The following is a 19,441-nucleotide window of genomic DNA, read 5'->3' on the forward strand; positions in this document are numbered from 1 at the left end:
TTAATGTAATGAATGCTGGTTTAGAAAATATAAATTTCAGTGAATAAGATGAAATTGTTGTCAGGACTGTGACCATCTCAAATAATAGAAACTTCAGATAATACAAATCCACCTTTATAATAGGGATCTGGGATTGTTTTACTTCAGTACAAGTAATTATTATTACGTAACTGCAAAAAAATAGAGTACCAACTGCATGTATAAATTATATGCAGTAAGCACTACACACCAGCTGATTTAAGTTTTTTTTATTTATTTATTTTTTTAATTAAGCAAATAGTACATCAGTTATAGATATCCCCAAAAAGCTTTGCTGAATCATCTGCTGGTCATTCTGTATTACAAGTTTGACCACATCATTTTTAATTAACTGTAGCATCCAAATGTCAGAACCAGTGAGCACTGGCATATAACATTTTCATGGGCTGTAATCAACTTTTGACAAGAAACATATTAAATTCGTTTTGGTATGAATATTAGCATTCCAGTTGTTAATATTTATCAGTTTGAGTCTGGTTGGGAGTGTTATGATACTGATACTGTTCCCCATGAACAACTGCTATACAAATTGGAGCAGTACAGAATTGGTTCAAGTCAGGGATGGGCATATGCCACCCTCTTAACCAAAAATTTTAAATTAAAGAAAAAGAATACAGGAGGCGACCTAAAAAAAAAAAAATCAAAGCCTGGTCACCATGCCCCCCCCCCCCCCCATGACACCTGGATATGCCACTGGTTCAGGTTACTGCTATGGATAAAGAGGATGGATGAATGGCAGGAGACAGAAAGTAGTTATTAATAACCACTGCTTTTTATGGACTAATGTGATGAGTGTGTTTCTTCTTTGGTTACATTATCGTTTTTAATATTTATTAACAATACTGATCTGGGTATATCAAGTTTAATGTCTGTTTATTCGTGATACCTGGCATGATACTAAGGTAGGTGGAATGATTAATGACAGTGATCAGAGCATACCTCCCTAACAAGACCTGGATAAATTAAGCAGATGAGCTAAAAATTAGTAATTGGGGTTTAACATTAATAAATGCAAGGAACTTCATTTGGGTAGTTATATTCCCAGGATAACTTACAATTTGAGTGGTACTGAACTCAAGGAAGTTGAGGATTAAAATGACCTAGTGATAATTGTACATGAAGCTCTATGTGCAGTGCTAACAGGCTGGGGACAGTTCATGGGGTTCTGTGAATGACATACAGGAATTTTGCAAAAAATGACAACAAAAAGTTTATCCCATTTTATAAGGTAATCGTTAGGCCATAGCTCAGGTACTGCATATAGGTTTGTAAGCCTCATTTTAGGAAGGATATAAAATCACTTGTAACAGGTGCAAAGAGGAACGAGATTGTCAGAGCACAAAAGAGTATTCTTACCAAGAAATACTTCAGTTCTAAACTGCAACATATGGAAACAAGCCACCTCTGAGGAACTTGACTGAAGTGTTCAAAGCTTTAAACAGGCTGAACAAACTAGTGTTTATTGTCTGAAAAAGAGTGAAAATGCTATCAGTATTTTCTCTTTCTTGAACAACAAATACAGGGGACATACATTTAAATTGGAAAAGGGAGAGAAGAGTGCAGGATATGTTTTCAGAAATTTGCTTTCAGCCAGGGAGTGACTGTTGAATACACCTAGTGTTATGGGTACAAGTTCAGCTAACACTGTTAGCTGGTGCACTTCTCAATTAACAATGTAAACCTGTAAGAAGTCCTCTTGCTTGGAAGCTATCCTGGAATATAAAAATATAATGTATAATAAACATTTCAAGTTAGTTTCAGCTTATGTTTTTCTTGTTGACAGTAAACCCCACTGTTTAATGGTTGCCAGAAGTTTTTCTGGTAGTGTTGAGGACTGTTGTATTTCACATGTTTTTCCAAGACCTGGGTTCAATTTAAGTCATTATCCAAGTTTAGAAATATGTATTTCCAGTTGGGTGTGCTAATATAAGTTCTTCCCATATTATAATGGGAAGAAATTTTGATTTTTTGCACGACATGGCAGTTTAGTCTCAGGTGAGGGTTACATGATTTTTTTTAATGTACCTTCCTTTATCACACAAAACAAGCAAACTGATCACAGAATATGTGCACAGACAATACCTGATGACTTATTCTAAATGACTAACCAATGTACCCTAGAAAAGTATTTCCACAAAGCACTTTGACATTGCTAAATTCATCTCTAGGTAAGTGCTGAGACAAATATAGCTATAAGACATCAGTGCTATATATCTAGAATCCAATATAACTCAAATTTCCTCATTGTCTTGGTTTTTAGAAACAGCCCTGATTTCACAATAGAAGTTTTTGGAACTATTGCATGTGCCAAAAACTTCTATTGTGAAAAACTCTTGAGATGTTCTAAAAACTTGGTGATGTCATTGTTAAGCTGGTCGGAAAAACCGAATTATCAACAGGAAAGTCCAGTGTAGAGACAAAACCAAAAGATTCAGTAGTAGATTTTAGTGAAACTGAAACTATGGTTCCATATGAAAATATACCTGCTTCACATGGAACTTCAGTCACCAACATTTATAATGGATGATGATGATAAGTTTTATGGGGCACTGACAACACACGTCACGATACAGGAAGTCAAAATATTCATAATGGCAACAAGAATGCTGATCTTGTCTATTAATGTGTGATGTGTTAAGGTTTCTGTGCAATAACTTTGCAGCATTTTACATTCAACTGAAATTTTATGTCTCAGGTAGGTTCTCCCCATCCCTTTCAGAAGTGGATAGGGTGAGGGGGTGGAGGAGAAAATATCTTTCTATGAAACTAGCCAAATGCAATCTAAAAAAAAAAATATTACAGAGATTTCTCCAATTTGCAAAAGGAACAATGGAACCTCTGACCTTTTTCTAAGTGACAGGGTGGCATACCACAGGCCAGTTTCCACCAACCCCTCCCTTTTTGTTAAAATGAATATGTAAGGAAATTTACTGAAAAGAAATAAATTATGTCTGAATGACAAAAATGCAACAACAGCAATGTAGTTAGTGTTCTGTTGTCAAGACATCATCAACAACAACATACAAGCATCCATCAAACTTCTATTCTTCATATAGTGCTCTTTAATAATAATGCCCTTTTAAACAATATTTTAATTGAATATTATAATAATTAAATATAACTAAATTATAACTTAATTAGAACATTGTTTTATTAACTTTATATACATTATGATTATTATTAGTATTTTTACTTTTATATGGCACACATCTCCTTAGTGGTACCATTTTGTTTTATTAGTCTTTTACTTTATAATTTTCTAATTATAAAATCTCTATTAATAAATTAACATTATTTTTTAGTTAAATATAATATAATGCAATGACTGAAAGATGGCAACTTTTGGTTCTGGAGATTGCACTTTTGGATTTTCCAGTTTTTGGACAATAAATGAACCACATGAATTTCAAATAGAGGTCAACAACAGCAGCTCAGTCAGCTGCCAACTTATCTAGGTGATTAAGTTATTTTTATTAACCTTATGAATTATATTTTTTACACTTTTATCCCTTGGGCTACTCAAAATCTAAATTGGTCAAAATATAAAATGAGAAAACCTAAGTACAATGAATCAATTACTTATAGAATCAATTTGATAACCTTCCATTAAAAAAAAAATAATAATAAACAAAAATCCAACAGCCAGCATACAGAAATAAAATCTGTACTATATATATAAACATTTATGATAAAATATGTAGTGAATTATGTAATGTATATGACACATCATTTTTACTCATTTTTCATGGTCTTTAATAATTCTAGTTGATAGGGAAGGCAATCTTTATTAATCATTAATAGACTAGACTTCCAACTGTCAACTTCAAAACTCCACGATGACCATAGAGGGTTTGAGAGAGTTGCCATTACATACATTTATTTTTGTTGTAAATAAACCTTCATTTTCCTTCTAAATTGAGGGGACGATGTCATCCTTAAGTTGACATATTCATTGCAGAAAGTATATGGCTTTAGAAATAAATTTGGACTCAGATTGGCAGCAAACAGATCTATCTAGTGCCAGCTGACTACAAAACACAGGATGCATAGTTGGTTGCCAGTAGACTCTCAACTGCATAAGTCAATGAAACTCAATAATGTCAACTGAGTTTTCAGAAACATTAAGTTAAATACTCTAACTTAAACATAAGTGAATTTGGAGGTTTAATAGCATTACAAAGTTTACACCAAACTGAAATGAATCAGCTTTGGGGAGGTTCTCTAAAAAAATCATTTAAAAATTATCTGAATGTTGTACTCTATAATGCATTAAAATTTCTTTGGGTTTATTCCATCATTAACTCAATACAAAACAAAGACACCTACAATAAATTATCATAGCAAGTCTCAGAGATAGAAGAAATTGCTTATTTCGCATAAAGTTTTTCAAGTTTCTGAGACAAATGGGAATTCTCTACTTACTTTGATGTCCATTCATGAATGCAATGGACCAAAATGTGTTCTGCAATTTGATGACACGACATACAAAGCATAAAGGATGTGCCATTTTTTTATTACTGTAAAGTATATTACTTTTCAGATAATGGGAAATGAAAACTAATAAATAAGGGCAAGAAAACCATGCTTGAACCAAAACTGGGATATAAATACTATTATTATTATTATTTGTCAAGGAGTTAAAAAAAATAAATAAAAAAAAAATATTAAAATGAAACTCTGAAATAAAAATTAAAAAATTATGGAGTACAAAAACAAAAAGCTTATATAGTTCTTATTTTCTTAATGCTTTTAAAAAATATTTCACAATTACATTTTAAGGTTCAAAATTAAATTTTAAATCTTAAAAATTTTTTTACTATTTTTTAATTAAATAAGAAACACTGGTGAAAAATATCATTTGCATGATAAATTTAGTTTCCACTTTATTTTTTATATATTTTTATTTAAATTTTTATTTTTATACAGTTTTCATCTCACTATCTGAAAAAGGGTACTTTGCATGAATAAAAAAGATGCCTCCTTTGTTTTGTACATTTAAGTTAAATTTATTGATTATAATTTATTTAATTTATAATCTATAAATTAACATATAACAGTTTATTAACAACCCCCACTACTACCACCATCCAAAGTGACCTGGTCTTATTTTTTTTTTTTTTTAAAGAAAGATCACTTTATATAGGTACATTCGCTGTAGAACTGGCTATACAAAAACAGGCCATTTGGAATACTTAATTAAAAATTTTGTTGGTAAACTAGTTCTCCTGAGTAGTCACTATTTGGCATAAAGCATAACATGTCCAATTTTCAATTCATGTAATGTGAAATATTACATATTTGATTATGCATAGTCCACATGTACCGTGAAAACTTTCTGTACAGAAATTTAATTTCAGAATGTCACTGCAAAAACAGAAATGAAATAGTGATTAAGACTGCGAGAAATTAGGTGTCAAAAATTAAGTCTCGAGAAATAATGAAATAGACAAAGGCAAGCTATACTGAATGCATGAAAATCAGACAGTTGAAGAATTAGGCTTAAGTACTGGAGCTGCCAACTGCTGTATAGTAGGAAGGAATAAACACTGTAGTTAGTCATAGAAGCAAGTTCTATACATTATATAGTTATAAATGGCAAAATAATTGGTTATAAATGTAACAGAATAAATGTACTGCTGATCAAATGAAAGCATATAGTATACTGTTTGCACTGGAACATTAAGGCTGACCAATTAGCAAGTTTTTAAAGTACTGGAGCTGCCAACAGTAGTAAGAAATTTGCAATAAAAAACATTGTCAGAGGTGATGGAAAAGAACTATGAAATATATGGCTGGCTGTACACAGTTGCACTGTATTTCACACACTATGTAGAGTGTGTATTTTATCTTCTTAGATATTTTGTATATATGTCGTTACTTAAAAACGCATCAGAGGAAAGGATATTTTAATATGTAAATAAAAATGCATCACTCCATATTTTTATACACTGTTTTATGGTGTTGAGAAATATGACCTTCATATAATAATTCATACTGATTAGACTATGTGATTATTGTCTGAAACCAGAAAAATCAATTCTTAATCTAATAATGTCCAAGTTCCTTCAGTTGCAGGTTTAGGAATGTGTACCTATGGTATAGGTGCACAGTCCTAAACCAGCCCTTGGAATTGCATCATGTTTTCAGTAAATAGAATGAAATTCCATATGAAAATTATAATAAACAGAAACATACAAATACTGATATCCCCAATACAGTTGTAAAAAGACATTTACACACGATGTAAACTGAGATTTAATAAGAAAAAAAAAAAAAAAAAAAAAAAACTACTTTGTACTTTGTTAGTAATGGTAAAAATACTTTAGTCTGACCAATGGAACAAAGAGTAATGCAAATTTTTCAAAGTTAAACTTCACCAGCTTCTCCTTTATTATTCTCTTTTGGTCAGACAAAGAATTTTTATCATTATAATAACAGATAACTCTATTTAATATTCCAATTTCCATTAAAAATAATTAATTATGTGAGTCATAAGTTGTTTTGTAATATCCACAATCTATCTTTTACTGGTTGAGGAATACAGAAATATGAATAATATGCAATATAATAAATATAATTTTTTTTTCTTATTGACTGCTCTTAATAGGATTCTTATTACAGTTAGGAAGAGCTGAGAATAATGACAATTATCATTGTGATATTACTTAATGATATTAAAATCTTAATAATAATGAAATTAACATCATTAAATTCACTAGCCTTTCTTTTTCCCATATTACTTTTTTCAGTCAATAACAATTATCACAAGCACTTGTAGCTAAACTATATTACTGATTCCTTTTATAACATGTCATATTATACATTATATAGAAAACTTGATTTGTGAAAAAATTTTGAATATGTACAATGAATATTACAGATACAAGAATGGCACATTGTTATACTGTGTATGAGACAAAAATAACTTAGATGTCATTAACTGGTTCTTCGTAGATCTAATATCTACTGTGGACAGGGCTAGCTCTAGGAGGTATGATTGGTATAATTCATGCAGCCCTGCACATGTAATGAAAGCACAGGGAGCCAAGGTTTGTTTTGAGATTTAAACAAATTATAGGGGGAGTTTATTCAAGAAGAATTTTCACGTTGGTTATAAATTTTACTCAATCTTAAAGAATAACAATAAGTATATATCCAGTAAAAATATTTTAATTATAGATAACTACATCGGAGCTTTCGAGACAGTCGTGTCTCTTTATCAACAAATTTGAAATTAACATATACAGTTATGCGTACAGTGAGGTGAGTGAAATTTCAAATTTGTTGATAAAGAGACACGACTGTCTCGAAAGCTCCGATGTAGTCATCTCTAATTAAAATATTTTTACTGGATATATACTTATTGTTATTCTTTAACCATGGACACCAGTACTCCAGGCCCATTTGTTTTAATTTACTCAATCTTGTTTCTAGATTAGCATAATATAATAATTGTATTTTATTTTGTTTTGAAAATCTATGTCCAAGTTTAATTTAGCTAATGCTCTTATTCCTGTAATAACATTAAATATTATATTGTTTCTATTTTATTTTATTTTTTATAAAAAAAAGTTCAAAGTCATTCACTGATCCAGTGCAGCTATTTTGCAGCTCTACATATTCTAGAGTTGGCCCTGACCTTAATAATGAATGACAGTCATAAAATATGTACAACCAATAAGCAGAAGAATGTTGCTACTGTCTTTTAAAAATAATATATATACATCTTTTGTAATAGTAAAGATTACTACTAATCTTTACTGATTTCAATTTTATGGTTATACATCACAATACAGCTTCAATTAAATGGCATAACCAATCCAAAATATATTAACTGTATTATAATTTATATCTATTAAGATGAATATAATTATAATTTACTGTAATTCAAATTCATAAGATAGATGTTCCAATCTTGCTCCCCCCCCCTACTTCTATACAAGAGCATTTTTCCAATGGACAAAAGCAGGTTTTAGATATTTAGGCATAAAATAAACACATAGGGAAAAAAAGCTTTCCAGAAATGTTGGTATTATTTCAACAATGAACTTAATGGGATGGACTTTATATGAATGAAAATAACACTATTTTGCATGTGCACACACACACACACACACACACACACACACACACACACACACACACACACACACACACACACATATACACATATAAGTAATTACACATACATACACATTTTTACATGTTTACAAAATTTTGCAACAAAGTGACTTAGTTGAGCAAATTAATACTGTTCCAGGGGAAAAAAACAATATCAATAAAATCGGAATGTTTATAAATTAGAAAACTGCAGGTAACTCTGCACGATGATTATATTGATAAAAAAACTACAAATAAGATATTGCAATATATATGTACACACATAAACAAGTAATTCAAATTCTCAGACTTCTTTTGAATGTACCTATCAATGATATAATGAATTTTACTTCTTGCTAATATCAGAATTTATGTATTTAACATTCAAAAAGTTGTTTAGCCTTCAATTTCCAACCAAAAAAGGTCAATATGAGGATGTTGAATAATCTTTTTTCAGTTCTGGTTTGTTTAGTTGTAAATCAAAGGCAAAGAGTTACTGATCAGTGATTACAACATTATACAGACTAACCCACAAGAATCTCTGATAATATATAATTCATACTAATTCTATCAAATTCTGTAATCCACATATCATATTTTCCTACTCATATAATCATGGTGTTCTCTGAACTGTAGCTATCTTTCACAACTATTTTGCATTATACTCTTTTCCTAACACATCAAATATCACACTGCAATATATTTTATTGTATTGCACTGCTAGGATGATGTAGCAAGATGAGTCAAAATTGACTCTGTGAAAGTTTGTATTTCTGGCAGGACTGTACAAAGTCAAAAAACTTCATCCAAATTATAATGAAATAACAAAAAATAGTTCTGCTTTTCCCCTTTTTTGTCTGAATTAGTCTATTAGTTTTAAATCACATAAAAACTATTCTTTTCCTAAACAATGAGACTAGATACTTTGGCCAATACAAAGGCTGTACATTTTACACTTTGTTATTTGTTGATTTTGTAAATATTCCCATTGTTCTTATTTCAGCTGGTTGCCCTGACAATGGGTATGAAGTGGTACGTTTTGCTGATCGCCTGTGACGTATTGCTCCAACTCCTTGACCAGGAAGTCCAAAGCAGCCACGAGGTAGAACCATACGAGCATTACCCTGGGCTGGCCTGGAACCACCACGGGCTTTTAGATCTGCCAAATGAGCTGCATAGCCATCAGAAAGTATCTAATAAAGTAAATACAAATAAATTAGATAATATTTTATCAAAATATACCATGTTTATTCACCTATTTCCTTCCAATCACAGAGTACTTACAGAATTATTTAGAATGATTAAATCTCTAACTGATCACAGCTCAGCAAATCTGGCTGTGAAAAAGAAATTATCTAAAATACTCTAAAACTGACTTTAGTGATATCAGACATGTAAAATGTCTCCTATGCATTACTAGAAATGAAAATTGACTCATTCAATGTTAACCTAAGTTAACATCATTCTCTAATTTCAGTTTTAGAGTAACTGATTATTGAAACAAATTTCCACCTGATGTTGCAGACATCAGTAGCCTGAATAAATTTAAAGTAGGACTAGCTGAATTAATGAAATAGATTAGCAATTAATGAAGTAGATGAATTTTTTTTTACTAATGCTGTATAAGCTTACTTCACAGCATCATTTTGTTAATACTAACACTAATAACCCATTCTACCTTACACTCTTTAAGAGAGTAGAGATTTACAATGCAATTTAATAATGCATTTGGTGACCGTGCGTGTGCGCGCGTGTGTGTGTGTGGGGTGGTATGGAAGTTTAATGGCACAAGGGCTGCCTTTAAACTTCCATTGTGCCTTATTACATAAGTAAATAATATATAATTATGTAATTATATTTTACCTAATTATGTAATAAGGGATTACAAATAATTAAAGTTTATTCTATTTATGTAATGAAATAATTGTGGTAAGTTTGTATTTCTCCTGAGAGAGAGAGAGAGAGAGAGAGAGAGAGAGAGAGAGAGAGAGAGAGAGAGAGAGAGAGAGAGACTGGTTTCTGGTGGAGAGAGATTTCAGAATTGGAGCCCTCTCAAGCTGAAAATGCATATATTGCACTGCCATTCAGTGCTTATGAAGTGAGGTATGATCATGTCCTTCTTTCAAGTACTGTTTCATTTATTTTGTCTGTAGTTGGAGCACCATGGTTGGGGTTCTTGTTTAATCTGAAGGAGTTTATTATTTGAGTTTTTCAAACAGCATACACTGCTCTTTACATGCTTTTTGAATAACAGTTTTTTTAATCATCAGTATATGGTACATGTAATTGGGTTGGATTAGTAATGAGAGGATACTTTGCAGCCTGATCTAATCTCTCATTGTCTGCAATGTCAGCATATCCAGAGTTTCATAGTTTCATAGCAGTCCATCAAGTGAATTTGATTTTATTCACAATGCGATAAGATGATAGATGTTCAATTTGTAACGCAGTTAGTGCACTCCTGGAATCAGTATATATTTACACCTGGGAGTAATGATTGCGCTTGAGAAATTTTACCCCAAAATTCAAGAATCTCAAATCTCAAAAAAACTTCGAGATTCCCTGCCAGATGCTGGAAATATAAACCACCTCTAATTCACTGTTATTATGATTGTCATCAATCATATAGCAAATAATAAATGGGGCAGATTGGGCCGCAAGAAGGGCAAAGTCCTGTTTGGCCGACAGTCCATTGACCGAGGCAGTCAGCTTGAGTTGCTTTTTTGTCTTCTTAGGATACATGTGGTATGCACTTGTGGAGGCAGCCTCCCAGTGTCGCAATCTCTGGTCATAAAAGATTCTCCATGGAGAAAATTGCAGTTGTTTCAATCTTTTCTAATTGTTCTGCATTTGCCCTCTTTTCTGTTTATCCAAGCCTTTCATCCTTCCTCTCCTTGTTGTACTGAGGGGAAGTACAAGTGGACTTCCTGTGGTTTCCTTTTGTTAATACTAACACTAATATCCCGTTCTACCTTACATGACACCGCCCTTAGCAATGTTCACTAAGTTCGAGCAACATTGTTTCATCAAAATCCCATCAGCATTGAGCAGGCTCAATGCTGATGGGATTCTTCCTCTTGCTCAGATTACAAACCTGGGGGGCACAGATGGAAGTCTGTCCCAGCAATAAACTACCTGCTGGGTAAAGGCAAACTTCTGCACATCTATTCTACAACTATCTTTCCTCAGTTTGAATCTAAGCCCCCAGGTTTATAATCTGAGCAAGAGGAAGAATCCCATCAGCACTGAGCCTGCTCAATGCTGATGGGATTTTGAAGAAACTGTTGCACGAACTTAGTGAACACTGTTAAGGACAGTATCAATGTGACACTACTTCATATGAGTGTGAAAACAATTAATCGCTATCATAGAAATACAAAAACAAGACTAACAATTTTTAAAAAAAGTCTCACATACACAAACAATTTCATGTAAATTCTGCAGTAGAGAGTTGCACTGGTACATTATTGCCACTGATTATCAAATGGCCCACATATTTTCATTTTATCTCTTTCCAGCAAAAATACAGTTATTGATTATATCACTAAGAATTAAAATATTCAAAGTTAGATAAGCTAGAAGAAGAGGTTTTGCTATATTATGCTATGCTTCATTTCCCTGATCAATTTGTTAATTTTGATGACCATTATAAAAACACCTATTTGAGTACGCACACACACACACACACACACACACACACACACACACACACACACACACACACACACACACACACACACACACACACACACACACACCTTCCCCCTTAGTTTCCTTCCCCTTCCAGCCAACCATTTCACATTTTTAATCAATACAGTATATGTTTTTCTTTAATTCTTCACAATCAATCAATGAATAGACATTACAAAAAAAATTTTTTGTAATGTCTTTTATTCATTTTATCTTAATGGTATCAATTTTAAAATTATTATACAAAATTTAAGGAAGAAGTGAAGAGTGCTGAATGACTAAATTTTTTCTCATAAGGAAGCAGAACACTTTTCTTAAGTTCTTTCAGTTCCATTTCTATGGTTTCTTCCCCTCCTCACTCCCCCCTTTATTCTAGTTCTTTAACTTATATCTTATTCTTTTTTTTTTGTTTATCATTTCCAAGTAATCCCAATTACGCTTCTGTGCACCTTTCATACAAACCAACATCTTGTCAGTTTGAATGTGTAGGATCCGTCCATCTTCACATATATATCATCATCATCATGAACTTGGTCCGGCTTAGGTCTTTTAAGACCTGCTCCATTGTAGCTCTTGGAGGTGGTCTTGATCGACCCACATCTCTCTTGCCTGTAGGTCTGTAGCTAAAGGCTACTTTTGGGAATCGGTCTGGGTTCATTCTTTCTATGTGGCTGATTTTTTTCTGATACTGTTTTATGTCATTTACTATGTTATCTACTTTTATCTCTTAAATATCTAAATTTCTTTGGTGGTCTAGTATTGTAAAGCCTAATAATGGTCTTAAAAATCTCATTTGTGCAGCCTCTAATTTGTGTGCATCTTTCTTATTTATGACCTAAGTCTCACACCTGTAGAAGAGGGCTGATTTTGAAGTGACATTGTGCAGTTGTAATTTTGTTTCAGTTGTCATTTGTTTTCTGAAGTGGCATTTAATCGTTCTGTTCATTTTATTATATTTTTTATATTTTTATAGTTTAGTGTGGATGTCTTTCCCTTCATGTGATATTAAATTTCCCAAATAGATGGAAATTATTTGATATTAAATTTCCCAAATAGATGGAAATAATAACCAGAAATTGTTCTATTATTTTGTCATCAATATCAATTTTGACTCTTTGTAAGTTTTTCCCACATAATCCCATTGATTTTGTTTTTGAGGTGGAGATTTATCTCGTACTTTTTATCTATTTTATTCAGTTCATTTGCTGCTATCAGTAGTTCATTTTTGGATTTTGCAATTATAACTTGATCATCAGCATATAATATAGTTTGGATTTTATTCCTGTTGTTCAACTGTATTCTGTTGTTAATTGTTTGTTTCCATTCTTTACTAATTTTATTGATGTAGATATTAAATAAATCTGGTGATAGTCCACATCCTTGTTTGACTCCTTTATTGGTGTTAATTGGGTCTGATAGTTGGCCATTCGAATATTTTATGCAGACTTTTGAGTTTTTATACAGGTTTTACATCGCTTACTGGAGTTGAGTTGGGATAATTTCTTCATGTAGAATCTGCCAAAGTCTTTCTCAGTTTACAATGTCACGTGCTTTTTCATAATCAATAAACAGCAGAAATGTTGGTAGGCTGAATTCTCTTCTTTTCTCCAAAATTTGTTGTAATGAGAAAATGGCATCTATTGTGCTTCTCCTTTTTCTGAACCCACATTGTTCTTCTTGTAAGAATTGTTCAAAAGTGGTAACAGAGAGATAAAAAAAAAAAAAAAAATGACAAATGCACCTGAGCATGAAAAGCAGCAGCAAAAGATACAAAAGTTTATATATGCAAGGTGGAATTAATGGGTCTGTTAAAACAAAAAAATGTGAAGACGGATGTGTAAATTACACAAAATGCCATAACAGGAGAAGGATAGCAGAAAAAGGAAATATTGTAGGCGTGAAAAAAAGAATGTGAAAATCTTATATGTTGTAATGAATTAAGCAAAATTATAGGCCAAATTAAAAAGCCAATTAGAAAGTAACTGTAAAGCAAAAAACGATTAAATTAAAATAAGGAGCAATAGATCAGATATGTGTGGGTAATTTTGGCTATAAGTCCAAAAAAGGGGTAGAGAAAATATAAAATTCAAATCTGATGTTAGCTAAAAGTAAAAATTGATACATGATCAGGTACTTCATCAGGGGACTACACTTGATCACATATCAAGGACTGCATTTCTACACTTGTCCATACCTGTGGAAGATAAGCAAATTTAAGAATAAAACTTGAGTGAGATCAAAAAAGGGGTAAAGTAGTATAACACTTACAAAATATGGACAAGGTATGTCCCAATGCAGTGTATGCATTTTTTTAAAAATTAATGCGCAGTGTATGTGCTTAATTTATTTTTTGCAAAATAAATTAAGGTGAATTAAGAAGTATAATGGTAATAAAATTAAAATAGAAAAATAAAAAATAAAAATAAGTGTTTATAGTGCAAACTAGATGAAAAAATAAGTGGTTATAAGCAAATGATGTAATTTAGAATAAATTTAATGAGAATATGTATATATAATTTAAGTAGAATATGTATATAAAATTTTAAAATTATTTTAGTGCAAGCAAATGGTACAAGGCAAGGGAGTGTGTATGAGGATAGGGAAGGAATAGTGTAGAAAAAATAAAGAGGCAGCGAAGATAGCGAGAGATTAAGGATAGCAGGAACGTTCATATCACCCTCATACTGCACTAAGAGCTTTACAAATGAGACAAAGTAGAAGTAGAAAGTATAAAGATAAAAAGTTAAGAAAAAAATATTACAATTACTGAAATATTGGGATCTTAAAGCCCATACTTTTAGTAAGGGCCCTGACTGTGCAAGAATTAGTAGGAAAAAGAGACTAATACCAAATGCTTGCTAGGTAGGAAGCAAAAAAAAAAAAAAAAAAAAAAAACAGAGAGCCAAGAATAAAAATTGAAAAATAAAAAGAGCCGAAAAAAACAGAAAGCATTAAAAGTAAGCATAATGAGAAAGCAGAAAGTTGCTAAAATGGAGTATAAAATTGATACCTGGAATTTTCAAGTAGTGCATAGCAAAAAGTTGAGGCAGGAAATAATAGTGAGAATTTATATAATAATTTATAGTGAGAAAATGGACTTGAAAAAGCCGTAAAAAGTTAGAATTAGTGACCTCTATAGTTGTTTTTTATAAAATAAGTGCATAGATATATATAAGGAGAAAGGCCAGGGGAAAGTATATAAACAGCAGAAAATATAAAGCAGAAATTACATAGTGCAAATAGACAGTTGGAAAAAAATATTTGGAATAACAAAATTCTGTACACAGAAAGGATGAAGGTATTTGGAAAATAAAAAGGAACAGTCCAAAAATAAAATGAAAATACATATTTCATATAAGTGATTGAATACAGTGAGGTCCAGTCCAGTAAAACAATAAGTAATAAAATGGCTGTAAAGGGTTCCAGCTTTGAAAATAAGACCATATAGAATGAATGTAGGTCAAAATTAATTGACAGAAGACTAAATGGCAGGGTTATTATGCATCAAAAACTATGTAGATTGTATAAGTAAATCCTTATTAAAGTAATAAAATACTAAATTACAAAAATATTTTAAAAATCCAAGTTAGAAATGTTCACATATATCAAAGTGAAAAGTTTATACACCCAATGGCAACTGAAGAACATGACAGCAAATTTTTTAGATTATAACATGCAATGTGATCTTTAGATAGAAAGGAAATAAATGACTTAAGGGATAAACCTAAGTCAAGAATAAATGTTTGCAGTCCAAATGGTAAGGTTATAATGCAAAAAGTGCTATGAAGACTGTATAAGGGGAGTCTTACTAAAGTATGTAAATTATATATATATATAAGAATTAAAAAGGCTGATAAAGTTTGTGTAGATGGAAGTGAAAAATACACAAAGTGCCAAGTACTAGAAGGGTGAGGATAGCAGAAAAAGAAGTAACATAGGTTTCTAAAAGGAGAAAGAATGTAAATATCCTATAAGTTATGATGAATTTAGAGAATTATAGGCTTGAATTGCAAAGCCAATTAGAGGTGAGGAACTGCAAAGTAAAATGATTAATACCAAATGACTTTGCTTCAGGCAAATAGCAATTTATAGCAGCAAAATGGACTTAATAGAGAGCTGCGAAGAAATGGAAAATAGTAGATGACATTTGTAGTTTTGCAGAAAGGTGGGGAATATATGTTATGGCTAACTTTGCAGTTACCCACAGAGGAATAAGTGAGGCAACGTTTATCGAAGCATTGGAGAAGGACAAAGGCTGATTTAGAATATGCTTGTTGTGTCTGGGTTTGAAATAGTAGTAGTAGTAGTGGCATGTGATGCAAGAAAGCATGTGTATGAGCTTATGCAGCATCAGCCAAAAAAAAAAAAAAAAAAAAAAAAAAAAAAATCACACCATTCCCTCCAAATGCCTGTCCAGTTCCTCCTTAAATGTATTCAACCTATCAACTTCCACAATGACAGATGGAAGTTTGTTCCAGCAATTAACCACCCGCTGGCTAAAGGCAAATTTCCGCACATCTATCTTTTCTTAATTTGAATTTATGCCCCCCTTAGGTTTGTAATCTGAACAAGTGGAAGGATCCCATCAGAATTCAGCATGCTCAATCCATTCAAGGCCTTATACACCTCAATCAGATCACCGCACAGGTGCCAAGTCTCCAGCCACTGCAATTTGCAGAACTTAAGCCTCTCTTGGTAAGAGGATCCCTTCATTTCCCTCACCAATCTTGTTACCCTTCTCGGTACATGCTCAAGTAAATCTACATCCTTCCTCAAATGAGGCCTCCAGACCTGTACACAGTACTCAAGGCATGGCCTGACTATTGCCTTATACAGAGGGATATTCACCTCCTTTTCCCTGTTAGCAAAATTCCTATATATCATTGACAAAACCCCATGACCTGCCCAGGCAGCCTGTCTGCATTGCTCAGAAAACTTCATATCTACCTGCACAATTACTCCCAGGTCTTTTTCATTTTCTACCACCTTAAGTGTAGTACCACACAGTTGGTACGTTTCTCTGGGGTTACTTCTACCCATATGCAGTACTTTGCATTTGTCAAGGTTAAACGTCAGTTGCCACTTCTTAGCCCATCTGCCCAAATTATCTAGCTCCTGTTGCAGTAGCACACTGCCATTGCTGTCATTAACAACCCTGCCAACCTTTGTATCATCTGCAAACTTCAACATTATGCTTAATATACCTTCATCAATATCATTGATAAATATACAAAACAACAGTGGACCCAACACCGAACCCTGTGGGACTTCACTAATAACATTAGTCCACGAAGAGCAGCACCCATTGATTACCACCCTCCGTCTTCTCCCATTTAACCATCCTTTTATCCATTGTAGCGACTTACCCTTAATACCATTCTGCTCCAATTTGTACAATAGTCTTCCATGCACAACAGTCTCAGAAGCTTTCCTGAAATCCAAATATATGATATCAAAATTATTTTTTGCATCCAGTTCCTTTGTAACCACATCATACTATCCTATCAAATTTGTCAGACTAGACTTTCCCTTAACAAACCCATGCTGTGTCTGAATTATTGCTGCAGTCTTGTCTAGATGATCCTGCAATGCATCTTTAATCAGTGACTCCATTATTTTACCTTATTTTAAAGTTAGTTTAACTTCTGCGGAACAGAAGTTAAACTAACAGGTCTGTAATTACTCGTGTCACCCTTCGATCCCCCTTGTGAATTTGGGATACATTTGCACATCTCCAGTCCGTGGGAACCTCCCCAAAGTCCAAGGATGCTCTCATAATTATGGCTAAGGGTTTGCTTAGTTGCTTTGCCACCTCCTTTAATATAACTGGATAGATCCCATCCACCCCAGGTGCTTTTCTTATGTTAAACTTCAACAATTTCTCCTCCACTTTGCTCTCAGTTATTACAAAATCATTAAGTATCCTGCTGCAATTTGATAACCTTCTGCCATTTTCCTTAATAAAACCTTAATAATTCCTCATGTGTGAATGTAGATGCAAAATACTCATTCAGTTTGTTTGCTATCTGAGCAGGATCATTAACAGTTGAACCATCGATATCAAGTGGACCAATCAGATTCATCCCCTTCCTTTTATCAAAATTATTTTTTTACATCCAGTTCCTTTGTAACCACATCATAATATCCTATCAAATGAACAGAATTTAGATCAGGACCAAAAGTACGGTTCTCCTGTGAAAGATTTAACAGACCATTGTCAGGAGATGGATGGAACGCAGCACATTTTCTAGAAATCCTAGAGGTGATGCACTGCTGACTCACCATTTTCTTAGTTGGTTTTATACTGATGATGTTGGGAGATACAAATTGAATATGGCAAGATGTTTAAAAGTCAAATACATCTAGAAGTATGAATAAATCTTGAGTAGATGTAGTTTAAAGAATAGCATCGTGCAAAGCAGCAGATAATCCATCAACCGAAACTACATGTTTAATACTCATGATTTTATATTACATTTAATATATATGTATATATTTTGCATTATGGATGTTTAAACTGAAAACATCCATGATACTTATTTAATAAGTAATGATCTCTGGAAAATGTAAAAAAAATTGTGGCCAACTATGGGTACTCTACTGGCAAACTGTTTTCCTGTTAAATACTGATTAATCTGACTCATTACGCTCATCAATCGCTTACACCTATGGATGTTATGGACTGTAATACCCAATCAGTATATCACTTGTTACTCCCACACCACTCAATTTTATTAGCTATTATGATATACAATGTTAATTTTATGCAGCTAACTTATGAATTTTATATCAAAACAAACCCTTTTTGTTTTACCAACTGAGGCTTTTTTTTCATATCTTCTAATGGCTGTTCAAAAATTCTTACTCAGTAGCTATTTCTATCAGCCACTGAACACCATCAAATATGTTATCCAATGGTAGAAAAATAACCTAGCTTTTAAATTTAGGCATCATTATAGTTGATCTAACCAAGTTTATTTTACACACACAGACTTTTAACTCTCATTCCTTCAAGTGGGATATTATGCCATTGTAAAAAAAAAAAAAAAAATCCCAAGGAGTATTTTAGTATTTAAATTGTAAATTTCTAATTCCAATCAGAGCTGCTTTACATGCAAAGGTCAGGAGTAATGCTGTAATATTTTAACTAACAGCATAGGAGGATATCCCAACAGACTGGACGCTGACTCTCTTTAAAAATTACAGCTGTGAATTACAGGCTCCGAAAAAGCGATAAGTGTTTGCCTTTTTATTTACATAATTGTTATTTTATATTGTACTTTTTACGTAGTCTTATAGTTATAGTTACGCTAGTTATTTTTATTTTAATTTAGATAAAGAGTTTTTGTGGATTACTACTTAATATACGTAAAACCGTTATTTCGTTCGAATCTTGCAGCCATTGTTTTTGTATATAGTGGTAGGGAATTCAAATTTTTAATTGAGTAACTAGGTAGCTCTAACGTATAATTATATGGCGTAATACGCTTCACTGTTTCTATTAGATAGCGTAGTATTGACATTTAATTAATTTAATTTATTGATCTTATTCATTTAAAATATCATGCCCCAAACTAGAGCAGCAAAGCAATGGGCGCAAAGTGGCAGGAGT

General features: G+C 32.4%; 1 protein-coding gene across 1 annotated transcript in view; it reads right to left on the reverse strand.

Annotated features, from left to right (window-relative positions):
- Positions 1-8,768: 8,768 nt before the first annotated feature.
- The window catches only part of rdgB (retinal degeneration B), a 597,535-nt gene continuing 586,862 nt past the window's right edge, over positions 8,769-19,441 (reverse strand). The window contains exon 21 of the mRNA XM_090373500.1: positions 8,769-9,332. Coding sequence (XP_090229626.1) covers positions 9,090-9,332 — 243 coding nt within the window. The 3' untranslated portion in view covers positions 8,769-9,089. The remainder of the gene's footprint in view (positions 9,333-19,441) is intronic.

This window comes from Mastigoproctus giganteus, chromosome 5 (genome assembly GCF_048544385.1).
Source record: "Mastigoproctus giganteus isolate SK-2022 chromosome 5, ASM4854438v1, whole genome shotgun sequence".
NCBI classification, from domain to species: domain Eukaryota; kingdom Metazoa; phylum Arthropoda; class Arachnida; order Uropygi; family Thelyphonidae; genus Mastigoproctus; species Mastigoproctus giganteus.